Raw genomic sequence first — 22,585 nt, forward strand, 5'->3', positions numbered from 1 at the left:
TTATCACACAATGAATACTTGTATCTATTTGCCTATAATGTCCTCAATGTTTATCGTCAATTCCAGGTACATCACATGGACCTTGTCATTAATATCTACATTGTTTTCCTCATGTCTCTTGCGATGTATCTTTCTTTTGCTGTAATTTTGCTACTATGTAATTGTTAAGCGCACTGATACCCATTGAGTCAGGTTTGTGCTATATAAAACTGAATAAAATAAAATAGAAATAAGTTTAAGGGAACGGTCCCAAAAGCCAAAGTAACAGTAAACTGCAAAGAGATAATTCTAACTGAGTGATTAAAAGGCTTTCTCCAGGTCAAGGACCAAGGATGCTGCCCAGGAACAGGTGGGTCGGCCCCCTCCATGATGTAGAAAAAACGCCTGATGTTAAGGGCAGTGTTGCCGTCAGGGACAAATCTGCATTGGTCCTCGTGAATGAGGCAGGGAAGAATTCTCTAGATTTGGGCAGCTAAAATTTTAGTGAGGACATTATAGTCTGTGTTCAAAATGGCAATGGAATGGCATGAGGATAGATTCAGCGGGTTCTTCCCACAGTAGTGCCTACATATTGGAGGCGTCCCGTCTCCAATATGGAGTCAAACAATATCACCAGGCGCGGAGCCAGTGTGGCAGTGTATTGTTTGTAGAATTCTGCTAGGAATGCTCTGGTCCATGGCATCTTCTCAGTTGCCATCATCGGGATTGCTTCTCTGATATCTACCACTGCAATGGGAGGATCTATCTTGAGTCTCTCAACTGCAGAGAGGGTCAGGAGGGATGCCGCCTCCAAGAAATTCAGGGGCATATTATCAAGGGGCTTTATCTCCGCTTTTTTGGCTTTAAAAGCCAAGAAAGGAGAGATAAAATTATCTCCCTATTACCAAGCTGTCGCTAACACCAGTTAGCGACAGCTAATAGGAGATAGTGACCATCTTGGGCCCCGCTTTGCATGTCAGTGATATTTATCACTAATGACATGCAAAGTGGGCGTGCCAAGATGTTAGCGACTGAAAACAGTCGCTAACATCGCTATCTCCTATTACCAACTTTTGGAGATATTTGCGCTAAGCGCGAATATCTCCAAAAGCTAACACTTGCCCAGGAGCAGTTCTTAGCCATGTTATCCAATGGGAGGTGGATAACATGGCTAAGAGCATTTGCTCGATAATGCATGAATATCGCTGACTTTTCAGCGATATTCATGCATTGCGGCCGTTTTTTATCGCATTTGCGATAAACCTTGCTAATAGCAAGGTTTATCTGCGATAAAAATCGCCGATTTGCGGCGATAATTTTTGTCTCTAAACAAGTTAGAGACAAAAATTATCTCTATCGGTTGGTAATATGCCCCTCAGTATGTTGAGCTCAGGGGCCGCAGGGAGCGGGGAGTAGAGTGAAGTACGGAAGGAGTTGAAGGCATTGTGTATGTCCTCTTGTGAATAAAGGACAATACCATCAGCTTGGCGGATATGTGTTATGTGGGGTTGGTGCGACTCGTTTCGAATTAACCAGACCAAGAGTTGGCCTGATTTATTACCTTCTGCGTGGTATTTGGCAAAATATGCCCAAAAGTCCAAGCAGCGCTAACGTTAAAGCGTCTGAGCCACCTGTTACTGGAGTGTAGGGTCGGAGTTCTGGGTTGTCCACCGCTCTTCTCTCCAGGTCTATGTAGGCCTGTTGTGCTGTCCACAGGTATCAGTAAGGCCACGGCGCTCGTCGTAAATGGTGCGGAGGCAGAAGCCTTGGAGAACCACCTTGACGGTGAAGAAATAGATCCTTTGTTATGATCAAAGTAATCTATCATTTGGTCAGAAGCCATGGACTGAAATGCAGGGACTTCCAGGGCAATTGGCTGCAGCTTCCAGGTATTAATTGGGAAAGGGGTTTTCCCTCAGTGCAGGGCCATCAATAAGGGATTGTGAGGTGACAACTCTGCCTAAATAATCGAAGGTGGGGGAGAGACCAAATGACATATTGAAGTGGAGCACACCAGGCCGTTCAGATGCACATAAAGGTCAAGGACAGGAGAGTAATATGAATACTGTGAGGTGAATGGATTGAGGTTTTCCCAAACATCACTAAGGGACCTCTGAAGAAGCCAGGAGGCCAAGTTGCTGGCAATAGCCATGCTAGGTACTGTTGGCAGTGGGTGGATGTTGTTGCACATGTGGTCGAGCGAGGTCTCTAGGATGCCAATAAAGTCACCAGCTATAAGCCATGACAGGTGGGTCTAGTGTGCTCGGTGATGTAGAAACATCTGGCCAAAATTGTGGACATAGACACTACTTAACAGCAGGGGTGTACCTTATAGTCAGGCCTCTAAAAGGGTAAAGTGACCCTCTGAGTCCGTCTCCTGTGCCGATACCTGGAGAGGGATACCTGCCTGTATCTAGACAAGGGTGCCTCTGGAGTGCGGCGAATAGTTACTAGAGTAAACTTGGTCACTCCAGCATCTAAGGAGATGCTCAGCTTCCAGATGTTTAAGATGGGTTTCTTGGAAGAGTACTGAGGGCCTTATTTATGAGGCCTTGCGACAGTTTTGCGTTTCCATTGCGTCACTTTTTGTGAAGCATCGGCGGCGTAAAACATGCCTCCTGTTGCGCCCTATTTACAAAGTGACGCATCTAAGCAGATGCTTCACTTTGTAAACCCCGGCGTTACATTATACCTGCGTCAGGTATAATGTATGCAGGGTGGGCGTTCCCACTTAAGTAAGCCTCATAAAGTGAAGCAGTGAAATCTACCAGATTTCACTGCGCCACTTCTAGGATGCAAATGCCTCAATATCTTACACCTGCCTCACAGCAGGCGTAAGACTGACACAGACCCTTTCACATGGGTAGCGCAGATGGTTAATGTGCCTGCTGCAAAGAACATGTACCATGCAGATCACAAAGTGCACATAATGTAAATAGGTCAGTGGGTTAATGCTTTTTTCAGTGGGATCCTTTTGTTACTTGCAGTTTATAAGTCAAAATCATAACATAGAACAATGAGCTATTAACTGTCATCTAAGACCTGCATGCAAACTGCAAGGTATAAATTGGAGCGTTGTGGTATTCCCCCCAGTCTTTGATTACCCTAATGTTGGAAAAAGGGTTCATTTGAATAGAAATCAGTTTTGGTTATTAAAGAGAACCCCACACCATGGCATTACGTTTGTGTCTCCAGACAAATCACAATTAAACTAATTGCCTAATAGTATGATTGCCATGTGACTCTTACACCTTATAGTCCTTTGTCTTATGTAACATTTCCTATACAGTGATAGTCTCTGTGTAATGTGTGTGTTATGTAAAGTGCTCTGACTCCCTTCCCTTTAATGAGTGACGTTATAACATTAATTAAATGCATCAGAGAGACTGTCAAAGGGTCGTAGGGAGGGAATCCGTAGCGGAGATGCTCATTGGGGGCGCCCAAAAACAATGTTGCACTGGGCACTACCAGTGCTAAAGCCGGCCCTGGTAACCTCCTCCCGATGTGACTTGAGCAGATAGGAAACCTCCAAATTCAAGAGTCGGGAGAGAACTCTGGCATAGGATATCTTGATAGTTACCTGAAGAATCATGCAAGGGCCTCAGCACGATGTAGAGAGCCACACGGGCTCTCCTATACAATGTTGCAGATTCTACACGCATCCACGCATACCCCGGGGCGGGCTCGCACCAAGGTATAAATAATTAAGGCGGAAGACCGCTCGAGGTCTTTCCGGCTAATTACCAACTGAGTGTCTGTGTTCCCTTACTTTAGTCCACCCTGCCAAGTGTCAGGCCCTGACCCGACACATTACACTGGCGACGAGGCCGGCTTACCTGCACGCGTGCCCGGCTGTTTTGTCTGAATCTCCGCAGCGTGTCTGCTCCCTGCCGCGGAGCCCACCAGCCTACGCTCCTGTGCTGATCCCGGCTCCGAGGCCCGCCCACGCGTCTCCCCGTCGGGAGCACCTTCAGCTGGCGGGACTCGCCGGTGACTCGGGCTGTGACGGTCTGGCCCCGAGAGGCACGGGTGAGTCTTGCTCTTTGCCGCCCGCGCGCTCCCGTGCAGCCCAGGAGAATTTCCCCGGTGGTGCGGAGCTATTGACCGCGAGGTGGCCTGCAAGTGCCTGCGCACCCAGTCAGAAGGGGCGGAGCGACGCAGAGCGGCAACACACGTGGGCGCTGGGAGGCCCAAGGCTCAACCCTGCAGCGCGAGGGCTGTGATCTGCACCGGCGCGTAGAGCGCCTGCCGCCTGGCCCCTGAGAGGAGGTGAAGACGTCTACATGGGGTCAAAAAAGCACAGGCAAAATCAAGGGACAGGGCGGAAACCCCTGGCCCCCATGCCCACAGCGTTTCTGGCCCGCAATCAACGTAGGCCACGTCAGGCAGCCCCAAAGAGGGGGAGGAGGATCAACCTTGGCCTCAGCATACGGCAAACAAGCATTGGCCAGCTCAGCCGCCCGAGCAAGAGAGTTTAGTGCGCAGAGATCACCCAAGCACACACAAATAGGCCTGAAAGGGACAGTTTCATGTCCACCGCAGCGCCAGGAGCAAGCCAAGATGGGACAGGGCAGAACATACCTGCGGTGGTCGCCCCACCACCAGGTCAGAACCAAGCCAGAGCCACTGCACCGCTACCACCCACCCACCTACACTCGGGCGCAGTGCCAATTCCCCCATTGAGCGAGGCGGCGGACCCTGAAACGGCGGCGTTGAGATGGAAAGCATGGGTCGGAAGATTGAACCTTTACTTTAAAGGCACCAGAGAAACTGACGGGACAGTCAAAAGGTCACTTCTCATCCAGTATGAGGGTCCAGAGATCTACAAGTTGTTCGAAACGCTCCCCAACACTGGACCCGAGCACGACTACGATGCTGCGGTCGCTGCGCTTAACACCCATTTCGATCCCCAACTCAACAACGACTTTGAGAAATTCAAAAGAGCATGGCAGACTGAGTCGGAATCGGTGGACATGTACTACGCCAGGCTGCGCCGGCTGGCCAGCACCTGCCCGTTCAATAACCCGAGGGAGGAAATCCGAGACCAAATCATCGTGGGCTGCCGGTCAAAGCTGCTGAGGAAACTCATCCTCCGCCAACCAGGCATATCGCTAGACGAGATACTAATTCTGGCCAGGTCGCACGAGCTGTCGGACGCGAGAGCGGAAGAGATGGAGGCGGCACTACGCACATCCGTAATTACACCGGCCATAGCTAGAACCCCGCAGATCAAGGAGGAGAAAGTTGACGCTATCCAAAGGAGACCCTCTGCGGGCCACCCACGAGCCGCCACCTCCCGAGGGAGCCAATACGGATACTGTGGTGACGACCACCCAACAACAGCAACGTGTGGAGCAAAAGGGAAGACGTGTCTAAAATGCGGGCGGCTAAACCATTTTGCCGCAGTATGTCGAGGGGGAAAATATAGACCAGCAGGTCCAAGGTCCAGGACAGTGACGCAACGCATTCGACAGCTGTCACTCGACCAAGAACAACCTCCCCCAGATAACCAGGCCCAAGATAGGCGACCTCGGTATGAAGACGACGAGGTCTATGTCATCTCCTACGTCAGCAGACCATCCACCAAGAGGAGGCCACCGCCCATGTGTTCAATATCCATAGAAGGCACAGAGGTGAAAGCCCTCATAGACACAGGGGCCTCAGTGAACGTCATGGACTCAGACCAGTACGAGAAAATGTCTCCCAAGCCCCTTCTTGCTCCTTCCAATGCCAGGATCTACACCTACGGCAGCACTGAGCCACTACCACTGAGGGGAGTAATCCAGACGACCGTCGTGAATGGCGATTATTCCACTGAAACGCGTTTTCACATTACGGAAGGGAAGAAAGGCATCCTTCTGACCTGCCACACGGCAGAAGACCTTGGCCTCGTATTTTTTGCGAATCAAGTGCACCAGGCACATGCAGACATCCTATTGAAGGACTTCCCAGCACTGTTCCAAGGCCTCGGAAAACTCAAAGGGCGACAGTTTAAGTTGCATATCGACACATCTGTACGACCAGTAGCCCTCCGGCACAGACGGGTGCCATTCAACCTGAGACGCCAGGTAGAGGAAGAATTTCAAAAATTGGAAGACCTCGGAGTGATAAAAAAGGTGTCGGGCCCGACACCCTGGGTTTCCCCGTTGGTAGTAGCTCCTAAACCAAAACAACCTGGGGCGATCAGGCTGTGTGTGGATATGAGGTTGCCCAACGTCGGTGTCAAGCGGGAGAGACACATCACCCCCACCATGGATGACATAGTGGCCGACCTGAATGGGGCGAAATGGTTCTCGAAACTGGACCTCAACTCGCGGTACCATCAGCTTGAACTGGAGCCAGCGAGTAGGTACATAACTACCTTCTTAACCCATGTAGGGCTTTGTCGCTACCGATGGCTGAGCTTTGGTGTCTCCTCCGCTGCAGAGGTGTTTCAAAACGCCATACGCGAAGTGTTATCCGGCCTGACCGGAGTAATCAACCTCAGTGACGACATCCTGGTATACTCGGCGACACTTGAGGAGCACCATGCTCACCTGAGGGCAACACTCCAAAGACACGCAGACAGTGGACTGACCCTGCACCGGTCGAAATGCGCCTTTTATCAGGAGTCGATAGACTTTTTTGGCTAAACATTCACGAGGGAAGGGCTGAAAGTCGACCCCAAGAAGGCAGAGGCAATCAAGGCAGCGAGCACTCCACGGAACCCCACCGAAGTGTGCAGCTTCCTGGGCATGGCCACATACTGTGGCCAGTTTATACCTAACCGGGCAGCTCTTGCAGAGCCCCTAAGAGCCCTCACGCGTCTAGATCACAAGTGGGAGTGGACAGTCGCAGCAAACAGAGCGTTTCAGGACATCAAAGCAAACCTCCTGGACACGACCGTGATGGCCTACTTCCAACCCCGTCGGAAAACGGAACTGATCGTGGATGCCAGCCCAGTGGGCCTAGGTGCGGTGCTCTTGCAAGAGCACGGACTAAAAGTATGGAAGCCAGTAGTGTATGCCAGCAAAGCATTGTCGGACACTGAGACCCGGTACGCCCAAATCGAAAGGGAGGCCCTGGCCATAAAGTGGGCGTGTCAACACTTTCACCTATATCTGTGTGGCCACGAATTCACCGTGGTGACAGACCACAAGCCACTGCTGCCATTGTTCGCGGGATCCTCCAGGCTGGCACCCCCACAGATTAAGCGCTGGGCCGTCCAGCTACAGGGATACAACTTCAGGATTGTCTTCTGACCTGGGGCGCACAACCCTGCTGCCAACGTCCCCCACAAGAGGAGGGAACGGAAGCTGAAGAATTCGTCCAAATGATCTCGCAAGCAGCGTGCCCAGAAACCATGACGCTGAAGGAGATTGGGGAAGCAACCGCAAGTGATGAGACACTAGTGAGCGTTCGTCATGCTCTTGAAGGGAACCGCTGGGCCCATTTCCTCGATGGAGCACAAAGCCTTCGACTGGAAGTAAGCCACTCGCGCCAGCAGCTGTGGCAGATCCGAAACGAACTGAGCGTGGGGGACGAAGGAGTCATTCTTAGAGGACATCTGATCATAATGCCTGAGAGCCTCCAGCAGAGGGTGCTGGCACTGGCGCACACAGGTCACCAAGGGATGGCCAAAACGAAAGCCCGCCTGAGATGCAAAGTATGGTTCCTCGCCATGGACCGTTTAGTCGATGAAATGGTACGATCCTGCCATGCCTGCGCTATTACCGGCAGCGACCCGGCCCCAGCACCGGTGATCACTGAAGATGCTCCACAGACGCCGTGGACCCACCTCAGCATCAATTTCGGGAGATTCCCCGACGGCCGGCACACGTTAGTCCTCGTTGATTCGTTCTCCAAATTCCCGGTGGTAGAAGTGATATCCTCGACGGTGTTTACCCAAGTCAAGAAGGCGCTGAATCGAGTCTTTGCCACCATGGGACTCCCGGAAGAAATCAAATCAGACAACGGGACACCCTTCCAGGGGAGAGAATTTCAGAACTATCTTGAAAGCCTCCGAATTAAACATAGAAAAATCACCCCTCTGTGGCCCCAGGCAAACGGGGAAGTTGAGCGACTGATGAGGACACTCAATCGAGCCCTGAGGTTCGCAGTAGACAACGGAGAGGACCCCGAAGCGGCCCTCGATCAGTTCCTAGGGGCCCATCGGCAGACACCACATAGCACCACCAGATGTGCACCTGCCCATGCACTATTCAAAAGAGCGCCCCGGGACAGCATCCCGACAGACAGCACCTAGGTGCCTAAAGACAGGAATGACGAGGCCATTCAAGCTCGAAGGCATATCACCAATCAGAAGGCGAGTGTAGCCCGTCATGCCAAAGAGCCTACACTGCAAAAGGGGGACACAGTAATCGGCACCCAGGATGGAAATTCCGAACGCCCTACGAGCCCGAGGTGTGGATCGTAGACAAGGTCCAAGGGACCATGATCACCGCTAGGCGAAATGAGCACATGGTGACACGCAATGTGTCGTGTTTCAAGAAGGTGAGAGAACCGGCTGGAAGGCACGAAACAACAGGAGGTCAAGAGACTGGAGATGATGATGGTCTGGATCTCGGAGGATCGCTCCCAGGGTCCACGGAGGCTAGGCAGAGGAGAGAAAGCTCACCCAGGGCAGCATCACACAACACCACCGTAGAATACAGCCGACCACGTGGGATCCCATGCGGGGAGAGCGAACGAATGTCCCCGGCTGGGGTTGCAACATCTCCAGTAGCCCGAAGCCAACGCTACAACCTGCGATCCAACCCAAGACCCAGCCAGAAGCTGAGAGACTTTGTCTGTACATCTCCCTGAAGCGAAGAGCATGGTTGCTGTAAGGACAGACTAAATTGAAGGAGGGATGTAGAGAGCCACACAGGCTCTTCTATACAATGTTGCCGATTCTACACGCATCCACGCTTACCCCGGGGCGGGCTCGCACCGGGGTATAAATAAATAAGGCGGAAGACCGCTCGAGGTCTTTCCGGCTAATTACCAACTGAGTGTCTGTGTTCCCTTACTTTAGTCCACCCTGCCAGGTGTCAGGCCCTGACCCGACACATTACACACTGGAAGTCGAAAAAACGAAGGCAAGCGCCTCCCAAGCTCCACGGAGCTTTGGGGAAAGTGTTTGAAGGCACACAGGCCTCCCTGTTGTGGTCAGCTCTGCGAGTAGTGGCTCGGAACGCAGGAGGGGGCCTCGGCTGGCCTTGAAGGCATCCATGGGCTTCTTCGGACTCCTGTAGCCCCACTGTAGGTGCAGTCTCAGGTGAAGCTAGGCGGGGACACTGCGGCCTCTCCGCCTTGTGGTAATTAAAGTGGCCAAGCATTTCCGGGCTGCGCTGGGTTCTCCAGTGGCCTCTGCGTCCTTCGAGAGGGTCGAACTGCTGTCTTCCGTGGCCGTGCAGAGGTAATGATGTGCGGTAGCACAACCACACACCTCGCTGTCCGCTTCCCGAAGCTGGTCCCTCAGAGGCATCAGTCTTGCTGTGAGAATGCAGGCCTGAATGCCGCCCCCTATGGCACAGGGGCAGGATCCATTTCACTACAGCCTCACGCAGGTCTTGCACATTCCCCGTGGTGCCCCCAGCATAGGAGAGCAGCTGTGGGTACAAATGTGGTCCGGCGGCACTAGGGATTTTGTTTAGATGTCGTGCCTGGGCCAGGAGCTCAAAAGCTAGGTGGCCGCCATGATGGCCTGGCTAGCCACGCCCACCTGCCTTACCAAAAGTGTGTTCTTGAATCATCTTTGGACTTCTTTAGCCAATTCCATTTCCCAACCTGCAGACTCCAGATGGAGGACTCACGTTGTCAGTTTTTGTATCACTCATCCTCGGTCTTCCTCAATTTACTTTCCATTGATGCTAGTGTTACATCAATTGAGGTGATTTTCAGTTCTGTGTGTTGTAGTTTTACTCTGTAGGTCACTAACTGCCACCAAAACGAGGAACTCCTTGTCCAAACCTTCTGTGGCTCTTCTCTAATGTTCACATCTCCTAATCGGTCTATAGTTGGGGTTGCAAGCGAGTGCAAAAAAGGTTTTCTTAATCCCCTTCCAATGATTTTTTCCATCCTCCTGAAGAAAGGGCAATCCGGTAAAGTCACAGCTGTTACCAGCTGTCCTGGCAGACTTCTGCAAATTTGCCTCACACACCTGTGGAAAGCCAGGGCGAGGTAGGTGTCTAGGTCCAACGCATCGCGTTCACGTCATACACAACCGGACAGATAGTAGTTCTCGGCCGAAAGTCTCGTGCTACCTTGGGCCCATTTATTTGTACCCTAGGACCGAGCCTGGTCACGAGTGGTGCTGGGATGAAACATTGTAGAGTAGTGGCCGGAGGACTCTCTACATCCCTCTTTTCTTTTAGACAGATATACTCAACTGGAAAGAGTGGAAAAGAAAAGAAGAAAGAAAAACAACAGAATGATGCACAACTATCACTGCAATAGATTATAGTCTCTGATCACCAGCATGGCTTCAACAGGTGCAGGAGTCGCTTAACACATAAAGTCTCTCAATCTTTGGCTGGGTACTGGATTGGGTCGCAGCTGATACTGTTTGCATCGGTGATTTGCTTTTTCTGTCGTTTGCTGCTCCGTCGGTACACCCCGCTGATTCCTCCCGGGACACTGGTTCCCCTGGGTTGCTCCCAGATGTACAAGACTAGGAGTGTGGTGCAGAGGGTGTGGGATTTTGGTGTCTCTCGGGAACGGGCAGCATTGTGATGCCCACAGGATCTTCGTCCTCCTCTCGAGATGCACCGTCGGGTATAGGACCACCAGTCAGCTCCTTGAACCAGGACACGTTTCGTACTACTGTGTGCCCGCCTCGTCGTGCCGTAATCATGGTGCCATCCGTCCCGTGCGTGTTACAGTCCATATCTTGGGCTCGTATGGCGTGCGAAATTTCCAACCTGGGTGTCGGTCTCTGAGGATTACTTTGGATCCTACCTGCAGTGTTGGAGCCGTTGCTCTGTGACTCTCAGTGGGTTTCACGTTAGTCATCCTCCGTTTTTGCTGTGTGTTGTCAACATCCAGGCAGGGTGGCACCCATTCTGAGTTCTCTGGGATTTGGTCCCGCTACGATCGTTTGAGCAGGAACAAGGCTGGTGCGCACCAGGTCATTGAGTGGGGTGTTTGTCAGTAGGCAAGCAGGAACTGGTGCAGGCATACTTCCGGGTCTTGGTGCTGATCCACTCCAATTCTGAGGGCTCTATTGAGCGTCCTCATAATTCGCTCCACATCACCATTGGCTTGAGGCCATTGAGGTGTCATGCGGCGATGAATGATGGCTCTTTGCGCCAGGAAGTTGTGGAATTCTAGACTTTGGAAAGGAGGCCCATTGTCTGACTTGATTTCTTCCGGAAACTCGAACATGGCCAACGTTTTCTCCAAGGCTGGTCGAACATGGCTGAATGCCGGGGATGGCACCAGTTCGACAACAGGAAACTTTGAAAACGAGCCCAGGATTACCATGGTGTGCCGCCCATCTGGGAAACTTCCAAAGTCAACACTAACCTTCGTCCAAGGTGTGATGCAGGGTTCTTCGGTCAGTGATGGCACATGGGTGGCAGTGTTTGACCTCTTCGTCCACCATCTCGTCCATCTTGGGGAACCACACATTTGAGTGCAATTTAGCCTTTGTTTTGGCAGTCATGGCGAAGTTCGGTATAAACCTCCCACAGTATGTCACCATCCCCAGGAAACTCCTGATTTCAGTAGGATTCTGTGGGACCGGGGAGTTTCGGACAGCCTCTGCTTTACGTGGGTCAACACAGAGTCCATCCTGCAAGATAACGGATCCAAAAAAAGTCTATTGACCCCTGGCACATTTCTTTTTGTGTAGGGTAAGACAGCAGTCTGCCAATCTTTGTCGGGTCGCTCTCAGCCGGACATGAAGTTCCTCCAGGCTCTTTGAGTATATTACGATATCAACACTCAGAACGATCACTCCGACCAGGCCTGAGAGGGTTTCCTTGATAGCGTTTTGAAACATCTCAGCGGCGGAAGACACATCAAAGCTGAGCCGGGTATTTCGTCGGAGGTCAATGTGCATGGAGAACGTGGTTAGGTAGCGGCTTTCTGGCGCCAACTCCAACTGATGATACCCAGAGTTTAAGTCCAGCTTGGAGAACCAATCGCCCCGTTGAGGTCAGCCACAATGTCATCTATTGTCGGGGTCACGTGTCTCTCTCCTGATGGCTTGATTCGTGAGCCTCATGTCGACACATAGCCGAATGGCACCAGGTTGCTTCGGTTTCGGTGCGACTACCAGCGGGGACACCCAAGGGGTTGGGTCCCGACACCTTTTCAATCACCCGAGTCCTCTAGGTCTTGCAGCTCTTTCTCCACCAGGGGGCGGAGATAGAAAGGAATTCACCGGTGTCGGAGCACTCTTGACTCTATTTTTTGGTCTATATGCAGTTTTACTGGTTGTCCTTTCAATTTGCCCAAGTCGTGGAAGAGCTGTGGAAACTCACTCAACATGTCCTTTGCGTAGGAGTCATGAACTTGCTTGGCGAAAAACACCAACTCGAGATCTTCCGTGGTGTGACACCCCAGCAGCGTTCCCTTCTTCCCCTCTGTCAACTGGAACTTTGTCTTCAGGGAGTGCTCGGAGCTTGAGACTTCGACCTCGATCATTCCCAATAGGGGGATGGGTTCCGTACCTACGCAGGTGTATATTTTGGCCAAACTGGGTGCCAGGAGCTGTTTGGGCAACAGTCTATCAAATTGGTCTGAGTCCTTCACATTTACAGAGGCACTTGTGTCTATCAGTGCATGCATGGAGGTCCTGTTGACCAATATGTCACACATCGGAGGGGTGCGCTTCTTGCGACCAGGACTTCCTGCGACCGAGATGACAAAAGTTTCATTGTCATCCTCATAGTCGGCGGTGGCATCTTGTTCCTTTGGTATGTATGTGGTGTCGTCCTCTTCAAACGTGAGGTGCCGAAGGGTTGTCGGGCGTCCTCTGGCTGCCCCTCATCTGGAGAGTACTCCTCCGCTTGAGCAGATGCTGGCATAGTGATTGGCTTTGCCAGATTTCGAGCAGGACTGTCCTCTAGCTGGACACCGGTCTTGTGCCTTGTGGTCAAACCCGAAATGTCTGCACGTTTCACCAGGCCGACTCTTGGTGCCCCGCCCTGGACCCGGGCCACCTCTGCACTACTTCCACTGTCTATTCCTTCATGTGGACCATTTTCTGCGTCGGATCAGCTGTGGTATTGCGCACCCGAAAGGCCTCCATCTCTTCCGCCCGCTTGTCCGATAGCTCGTGGGAGCGGGCAAGGATGAGGATCTCGTCCAGGGATGTTCCAAGTTGGCAAAGCATCTGACGCCTCAGTGCGACGGATTTGCATCCCTGGATGATCTGCTCTCTGATTTCCTCTATCTGGTCAATGTTCGTGCGGGACAGCTTCCTGAGCCGGGGGAAGAACATGTCTACCGCTTCTGCCTCAGTTTGTTGGGCCTGGTGCAGCTTGAACCGCCCGTATTCTGGGTTCCTTTGCAGGTCGAAGTACTTGTTGAGTGCTGCGATAGTCGCATCATATTCATGGGACGACCCGGTGTCCAGCAGCGTCTCAAACAGCTCATAAAGTTAGTCACTCCCGAAGTGCATCAACAGGAAATGTTTGACCACCCCATCTGGTCCCGGTAAAGCAGTGGTTCAGGCGACCTACCCAGAGCTTCCATCTGGGCACGGCCGTGGCGGGGTCAGCAATGTGGCGGAATAGGGGTATTGGCGTCACGGATGCATAGGAGTATGGCGCAGTTGGCGCTTGTGCCTGCTGCTGTGGCGGCGGTGGATCTCCCATGGCTCACAGGAACCTGTTCCTTCCTGAGAGGAGTGTGGCAAGGTGTACCGTGAGTGGGGTGTTGTAGTAAACCTCTGTTCCCTGGACAGTGCGCCTGATCTCCTCCTGTGTCATGTCGCGCTGCTGCTAGTGCTTAGTGACACATTCTTTTGTGACCTTGTACCTGACCTGTGGGTTTCTGGGGTATGAATTCCTGCCAGTGCTCCCTTCTCCTTGCTGCGTGTCTGGTTGTGGTGCACTGGTTGCTGCTATATGTCCTGCTCCTCTTACCTTTTATTTTTCTTCTTTTGTGTTATTGTCTTTTTTTTCTGCAGGGTATCCACCACATTTTGTGCGACTTTGGACTTTTCTTTATTTATATATATATTTGTCTTCTTGCACTTACCTTTGCACTGCAGGGAGGCTGGCAGGATGAGCCTGCATGTGCTTCGGAGCCTCCGCCAGGTCCGGAGCCAGGCTGCTTCACTGGGCCTTTAAGACCCGCACTCGTGCCACGCGACTTGGCAGGCTGGGCCTCAGGAACAGCGCGTTGCGGAGCTCTTCCGCTCCGATGCATGGGTACACCACCGCGCGGCAGAGCAGATCCCAGCCACGAGCATTGGCATGACTTACCTCCAGGGCATGGGCTTGAATTGGCGATGCGGGGCGCTCTGTAGCCGCTGTGCAAATGATATCACCCACCAGATCAGCGCTGTAAGAGAGCGGGGAAGAAGAGCAAAGGTCCATACTGCCCTCGTCACCAGTGTGGAAAGCCAGCCAGGACAAGGTAGGTGTCTATGCCCAACGCAGCACGTTCATGACAAACACAACCGGACAGGTACTAGTTCTCGGCTGAAGGTCACGTGCGACCTGGAGTCCATTTATTTATACCCTCGGACCGAGCCCGGTCATGAGGGTTGCTTCAATGAAACATTGTTGTGTAGTGGCCGGAGGGCTCTCCACAACACCGATTCAAAGGGAAAGTCAACTGAAAACTGTGGTGGGCACATGTGTGTGTGTGTTCCAAAGCTGGGCTGCTTAGCAGCACTTATCAGAAATAATTTTAAATAAAGGGTATGATATTGGGCTTAAAATTGCATTTTAGTTATTTCGTTAGTTCTTTGTTTTTGCGCTTCTGTGATGTTAATGAGCGATGTCATTCAGTGCCCGTCCTGGTTTTCGGTTTTCAAAATCTGGTCACGCTAACCTAGGGGGCATTTCTATGTATGCAAAAGTGTGACCTGCAGATAAGAAAACCTCACTGTATTCGGCCTGCTGCACAGGAAACCTAATTCAGGCAGTGCTTAATTTGAGCCGTAGGTTTCCAGTGCTTGGCACTGGTGCTTAATTTTCAACACCGACATTTAAGACAGTATGTCACATGGTGGCACTGTTTAACACAGCAACAGTTGTTTATTAACACTATAATCATTCAAAATGACTAATACTTCCCACCGTAAAGACATTTGTATATCTTTGGGGGCCTGGAATAGTCTGCAATGTTACACTCTAGGGCAGAGAACTTCAATTTTTTTGATGCAGAGACCCCCTTAACAAACTTTTTTTAGGTGTAAGGACCCCCATTCAATAAAAATTTCCAGAACCTTGCACTCCTCATCATCGACAACTATCGACGCCCCCAATTCCATCAGCAAATAATTTTTACGGTGGGGTAATAATATTAAACAGTGTTTAGCAAACCAAAGGTCAGTGAGCTTTGGGGTGTAGTCAAATGTGTAGCTAAAAACAATGGGCCTCATTTATGAAGAATTGGCGTAGAGCAGCGCCGCAAGTCTTCTTGCTGCACTGCCCTATGCCAATGTGAAAGGGCAGGAATGCATCATATTTCTGAAATATGGTGCATTCATGTCCTTTTCCATTGCATTGGCGCACAATTTGCTGCCTAGCACCAACAAAGGCGGGATTGTTTTTGTACAGGAAGGGGCACCTTCCTTCACAATAACAATTCTGAGAGGCGTTTTCCTCTATGTGCGCTGCAGAATGCAGCACACATGGAAAGAGGACAAAACAAGGAGAAATTAAAACATTTCTCCTTGTTACGCCTCCGCTGGGAAGGTGTCTGTTTTTGGAGCTGCCCCAGGTTTTTGTGATTTTGTAAATATGGGGCAGCTTCAAAATCCATGGGTGTTGCATGGGAACCTCAGGCAAAGCCCATGGAACACCTGCTTGATCCAGAGTAAGGCAATGCGGTGACTTGCACTGCTATGTCGTACTCCATATCTATGAGGTCATGCAAAGCCATGCAGGGTGACTTTTCATCCCCTTATGGGTATCGTTGAGACGCTTACGCCGCCGGAGCGTCAAAAAAAGTGATGCCCTGGAAATGCAAGCCTCTCATAAATAAGCCCCAAAATATTCTGTACGTTTTTTAGGTCTTTCACCATCAGGTATCTACTTATAAAATAATGGGCAGTGTAAATGAAAAATACATTTTAAATGTAGTACTGTAGTACATTGTGAAACCTCTATTAGTTAATGCACTGCAGAGGTCTGTGTGTAACCAGAGAGCCACAGAAATAAATATTGATTGGTGCAGTGGAGAATTGTGACATGTATTTTTAGTGCTACGAGGTCACAGCCTATGACAGACAGCATTATGAATATGTAAGTCATTACTTTATACTTGGATTACACACAGAGTAACATAGAGTGCTGCAAAATGTGCAAATAGTTTTACAATTAAATGGTGCTTCCAAAATGTAGATATTAGTAATACCAGAGTGTATGTAATGCAATTTGTTTTTACATAACTTTCCCTTCAACACCAATTCATGGATCTCACAGCTCAGTTGTTAACTCTTTGCACTAGGACTCAAAAAAACAAATCTCTGTCCTCACAAAGCTTGAAGTGATTTGATCAATTAAAGCCAGAACCAGCTCCCAAGCACCCGTTACACTTGCAGATTAACTGATAGTCACATTTGCATTTCATTCAGGCAAGCAGGCACCCTGGCACGAAAACATTTCACAGCACAAGAGACTCAATTGATGGACCTTCAGCTGATAAGCATCTGTGGGGCATATTACCAACAACTAGCGATAATTATCGCTATGTTGGTTTAGCGCTGAGCTGCAGCGATTTTTATCGCTTAGGAACCTTGCTATTATCAAGGTATATCTCCTAAGCGATAAAAATCGGCCGAAATGCATGAATATCGCTGAAAAGTCAGCGATATTCATGCATTACCGAGCTAATGCTCTTAGCCATGTTATCCACCTACCATTGGATAACATGGCTAAGAACTGCTCAGGGGCAGGTGTTAGCTTTTGGAGATATTCGCGCTTAGCGCGAATATCTCCAAAAGTTGGTAATAGGAGATAGCGATGTTAGCGACTGTTTCCAGTCGCTAACATCTTGGCACGCCCACTTTGCATGTCATTAGTGATAAATATCACTGACATGCAAAGCGGGGCCCAAGATGGTCGTTATCACCTACTAGCTGTCGCTAACTGGTGTTAGCGACAGCTAGGTAATAGGGAGATAATTTTATCTCCGCTTTCTTGGCTTTTAAAGCCAAAAAAGCAGGGATAAACCCCCTTGATAATATGCCCCTAAATTAGCCATCCCAGCACTGCTGTCTTTTTCTAAAAGGAAAGCAAAGGCTTTGGATTGCAGGCACAAGTAAAGCTGGGGTATGCGCAACCCCCTTCCCAGGACTCCACGTTCCGCCTGGGGCTCGCGCCCCGCAGATTGAAGACCTCTGCTCTAGGATAAGATGGTTACTTGTGTTGATTCTGGCACTGGCGGCACTGGCAGGGGCACAGAGTGGTGCACGCTGCAGTGGTGTCCTGAGAAGGGCCCTGGCGCTTTTTCTTTTCAATTTTTACAAATTAAGCAGTGAATTCAGGGGTAGCACACAGACATTCTCTTTACCTCCCCCCTCATGCTCCTTGGTGCCAAAGGTCCCTCAAATCAGTGATATGTAGGAGCATTTAGGTTTTTTCCGATAGTGAGCATATATTTAAGCTCAGCACCCTCCATTAAGCCTCCACATTTCCTTCTCTAGGGACCACTTCTTGTAAGCTGGATGCATACAGCAGCACCATTTTGTTTCACACGAAACACTCCTTGCACCATATTTTAAGCCCTTGAGTCACAGTCTACATTTGATACCTCCACCGTTTCCTCACTGTGGGCTACTGTTCATCTTGGTGTCTCCTTTGCTTCTAGTGTCTTTTTCAGCTAATCGCTGTGCATTTAATTCGCTAGAGCCATGTCCATGCAGCTTTCCTATTTTCGCCCTGCGACTGAAACACAGAAAACCCTACTACACTCCTATAAGTGTGGAGGCAATTTTTTCCCTTTAAGTGTGTGCACTTTTTTTCTTTCCATTCATGAAAATTCTGTTTTCTTAGCAATGCACAACTTTTTTGACATACCTTTTTGACATGTAATATACTTTAGGACCTTGTCATTTTTCAGACTAAATTTATGTAGCACAACTTTTTATACACATTCTAGTGTACGTGCTATACTCTTCGCGCTGCAGTAAAAGAGTGTTGTGAAGGAACAGCTTCATTTAAACGTTATGCATGTGTAGAGAGAACGATTTGTTGGTCTGACACAGACTCTGCAGCCATGGATTCCTAGAGATAGTGACCCTGTAAAGATATTCAGGCTCTGATTATGACCTTGGCGGTCGGACCGCCAGGTGGCAGCGTGGAGAACGCTGCATTCCGAGTTATCCACTGTCCTGGAGGTGTGCCGACGGCGGTCTTGCAAAGCAGCATTTTTGTGTCTAACAGAGAGAGCCTGAAAGCAATGCTGCCGCACTGCAGTGTCTGCATTATTGTGCACGCACTGATGCCATGCTTCATGTTGTGCATGGCACACAGTGCGTGCATGACTGTGCAGCCATTAGAGGGCCCAATATGTCTGACCCAACCACAATGACCAATGGGCAAAATCGCCCAGAGGCCCTATTTGGGTCCCCTTCCTCAGCCTTTCTGCTGAACTTTTCCTGGTGGGGTCCCTGCCATGAAAAGGTTGGCGGAAATACAAGTCGTGAACAGCTTGGCATTGCCGGCATCCTCACCGCCACCATGCAGAGCCGCTTTCATCACTGCCGCCGCCACGGGATCCAAGATTCTGGCGGTTGCAGGGTGTTGTTGCTGTCCCACCGTCCTCCTTGTAATCGGGCAGTCGGACCAAAGAGGAGGAGGGGTTTGTACTGCCACCGACTGTAGAACGATCTCAAGGCCGCCATACTCGTAATCAGGGCCTTAGTCTAGTTTGTTGATTCCAAGGGTGTTTTGACACGATGAAGAAAAGTGTTATATTCAAACTTTTAGAAACTGTAACGAGCAATGTCTCAGGTGGAAGGCGCAGAGTGGCAGGCCAAAGCGTGCTTTGATGGTTGCCTGAAATATATAGGTCTTCTGCTGAAGTGATGAAAAGACTAAACAACCTAATGTCCCATAGAGAAAGGCAAGTGCACCAAGATGAACAGTACCAAAAAAACAAAAGCAGCACGTCTAAAAAGCAATATTTGCTTACAGTCACAACATATCATGTGATGCAAAAGCTTCAATTAGGTTCAGCAATCATATGAGAAAGCAATGAACAAATGCTAGCTACTTGTAATGTCTAATGGCACTTATTTTTATTTACAAAAAAAATCATACCTAAAAATAAATTATGTTTTAATGTTTATACACTGCTCTAGCAAACCAACAATATCCGTTGAGTTTTTTCAAAGTACGCGTTTTGCAAAGTTGTGCTTTTCCAGTTTAAACAAGAATTCATTTAACCTCTTGCCAAGGAACATGGAACGTGAACTGAATGCAAGGATCAGCACCGATTTTTGGGGCCGCTTCAAGCATAGGGCCTACCTGGTAGGGTTTTAGCATGGACAATGGTTTCCTTGGAGGAAACTCTGAACCTGTTCTTTCTAGGAAATACATTTATACAGATTTACAACAATGAAGAAACAGGTACGTAATTACACTACATGATGATGCAAAATAAACATTATGACAAGTATGTGCTCCAAAGATGGCACAATGATGGCGATTTGTGCAAGAATTAAACAAAAGGTGCGTGAAATTTACAAAAACAAATAATGTTGAATTAATATCCTCTTGATTTTTTAAACAAACACAGAATTGCAGTACAAGTCCAATGGACCACGGTAACCATCTGTTAAAGTCGACATAGCAGTGAGTTTCGTTTCGACCCCCCATAAAATAATTCCACACGAGTCTTCATCAGGACCATAGAGGTAGTAACTTCTCACCACAAGTAAAATGTACCAGGAATTATTTCTTGGTACTTGATGCAATTATGAATGACTGACTCCTAAGTTTGCTCTGGAGCAGCCAGCTGGTCACAGAGCGGTTCACTGAAATAGTTTTGCTTTTTTCTGCAGCATCAAATCATCATATACATCTTTTTTTTTAAAATAGCCCAGGAATCGAAAATGAACATTATATGTATTCTAAATAAAATTAATATTTCACAGTTCAGAATTACAATGTCATAGGTGACTGACATATGTATTTCTAAGGCAAATCATCTTTCTTTTTTTGGTACATAAGAAATTATTCACAAAAGTTAACACATTTGCTGGTATTCTTTTTACATAAATGTTGTTCGTCATAAATACAGACATATCAAAAACAGAAATAGTTTTAAAGGGGTCCAAACTTCGGCATATTTCATGTTGACTTTAACAGATGGTTACTCAGGGCACAAGTCCTAAATAAAGAAGTGGGGGGACGCTCAAAGACAGGAAGTGACGTCACAACATGAAGTGACGTCACGAAAGGTAAAAACATTTGACCAGAGACGCTGGACCTCAAAAAGGGAAATATAAGAGTCTCATATCATTAAATGTCACGACTAAAAATCTCTTCATTATATTTATCGATGTCTACATAGAATTCCAAGCCAGTTATCAGTATGATGCTGACATTTCGACCCCATATTAATAATGATGGGGTCAGCATCAGGACAGGAGATACTTTATTGCTTTCGAGGATCCATATGGCAATCACAAGGGAGCCAGCAAATATTAGGACGTCAACCCACCTTGACAGCTCACTGATGTGAGTCAAAAAGGAAACAGGATGCCTCTTGCACCCACCTGTGCTCACGCTCGAGAGATTTTATTCTCTGTATTATGTTATCACCATCTAGGTGACACTGCGCCTGAATCCTGTATCATGCCATTTCAGTGTGACCATTGTGTACTGCTTATTGTGTACAGCTTTCCCGTTTGAAAGGCAGTCTCTGTTGCAGAGGTAGGTGTAGCGTGCACTCGTCTTCTGTGCACCGTCTGCATTCAGTTAATGGCAAAAATACACACGTTATTCCTCAGCAAGGGCATCTTTGCAGGGGGGACGGCGTCTACCCGGTAAAATAAGGGGGGGGACGCTGTCCACCCGCGTGGTATCCCGACTCGAGCCCTGTGGTTACTGTGAGCCATTGAACTCAGTGTCTTCTTGATTTCTGAAACATAGACTCCGTATTAGAAAATAAGTCAACATTATTTGTTTTGTACATTTTGCACACCTTTTGTCAACTTCCTGTCCAGATTACCATCAATGCACCATCAACTCCTTGCCAAATTATTTAGCATCATGTACAGTAATTAAATAACTGTTCCTTCATTAGTTTAAGTCTGTAAATATGTATTGCCTAGGAAGCACAGGCTCAGAGGATCAGAGTTTTCTCTGGGGGAACCATTGTCCTTACTGTACTATATATACACCCAGGTTCCCAGGAATACTGGATGGCCCTGTATTCTGTTTGAGTGGTCAGAATGTCTGATCAGTTCAGTAACGAAAACTGTTAATGAAACCGCACATGTCCACTCAGTGCAAATCTTCGTCTTCGATCCGCGGACGCTTGCGAGGGTTCGTTTCCATGCTGGGGGGTGCGATGTGCGGCACAGTAGCTTGGGTATCCCGAAAACCCTGAGGCTGGGAGAAAAAGTAGACAAACTTTAGTTTTATGAAATATGGTAACATCGGGCAGATGTATTAATATACATCCAAGGTAAGGAGAAAGATTCAATAATGGTGCGTTCACAGTGAGCTGAAGGGCAGATTTCAATTGTAGCCTACAGCAAGTCTTAGTCTGACCTCCCTACGGACAAAGCTTCCCTACTATTCTCTCAGGCAGTCAATTAACAGACACGAGCGTGCAATACTAACCATGTGCATTACTGTGTTTGGTCCCGGATGCATATCTGAAACATCCCAAATAGGATTTTTTGTTGTAAAGTTTTTAACTGATTTTTACTGGTGTAATAACAATAACAAATTAAATCATCTGACGTACAAGGCGAGTACAATGTAAAATTGCGTTCCAGAAGAGACATACATGTGGTGCTTCGGGCCTTGTGCTATCAATCGCGTAGAGGGGTAGCACAATTGGTTTCAACATAGAAATGGGAACAATAGGGGAGGACTGAATGATGGGGAGGGGGGCGAGAGTCATTGTTTCACTGTAAAGTATAGGGGGCCTGGGTTGTATCCCATTGTGTTGAGTGTAACGAGCCCAGTTTATCGGCGAGGGAAAAAGTGGTTGATCTGGATTAGTGCGGGGTCGTGGGTGGAAGTGTTCCCCTTGCTGTCCCACCACTTCCATAGGCATGGGGGCCTGCACTGCCATCCCTCGCCAGTCCAGGAAAGGGTTCCAGCTAGGTTCTGTGGGGAGGAGTTCCCTCTCTTTGGGGCCATACAAAGAATTGCAAGGCATGGAACAGTTGGGTATAAAGCAAAGAAATTCCAGCTTTATGATGCAAGCAATTAGTGGTTGCCAACTGCGTATGAATTTCTTACGTGCAGGTAAT

At 49.0% G+C, this 22,585-nt stretch overlaps 1 protein-coding gene across 2 annotated transcripts in view; it reads right to left on the reverse strand.

Moving 5' to 3' along the window:
* RAD51C (RAD51 paralog C) overlaps positions 1 to 22,585 on the reverse strand; it is a 581,015-nt gene that overhangs the window by 164,100 nt on the left and 394,330 nt on the right. Inside the window, exon 9 of one of the 2 annotated variants that reach the window (XM_078679854.1) lies at positions 20,304 to 21,710. The exons of the other annotated variant lie outside the window; for it this stretch is intronic. Coding sequence (XP_078535980.1) covers positions 21,603 to 21,710 — 108 coding nt within the window. The 3' untranslated portion in view covers positions 20,304 to 21,602. Of the gene's footprint in view, positions 1 to 20,303; positions 21,711 to 22,585 lie in introns of those variants that run through there. 2 annotated transcript variants of the gene reach the window in all.

Source organism: Lissotriton helveticus, chromosome 3_1 (assembly GCF_964261635.1).
Source record: "Lissotriton helveticus chromosome 3_1, aLisHel1.1, whole genome shotgun sequence".
NCBI lineage: Eukaryota > Metazoa > Chordata > Amphibia > Caudata > Salamandridae > Lissotriton > Lissotriton helveticus.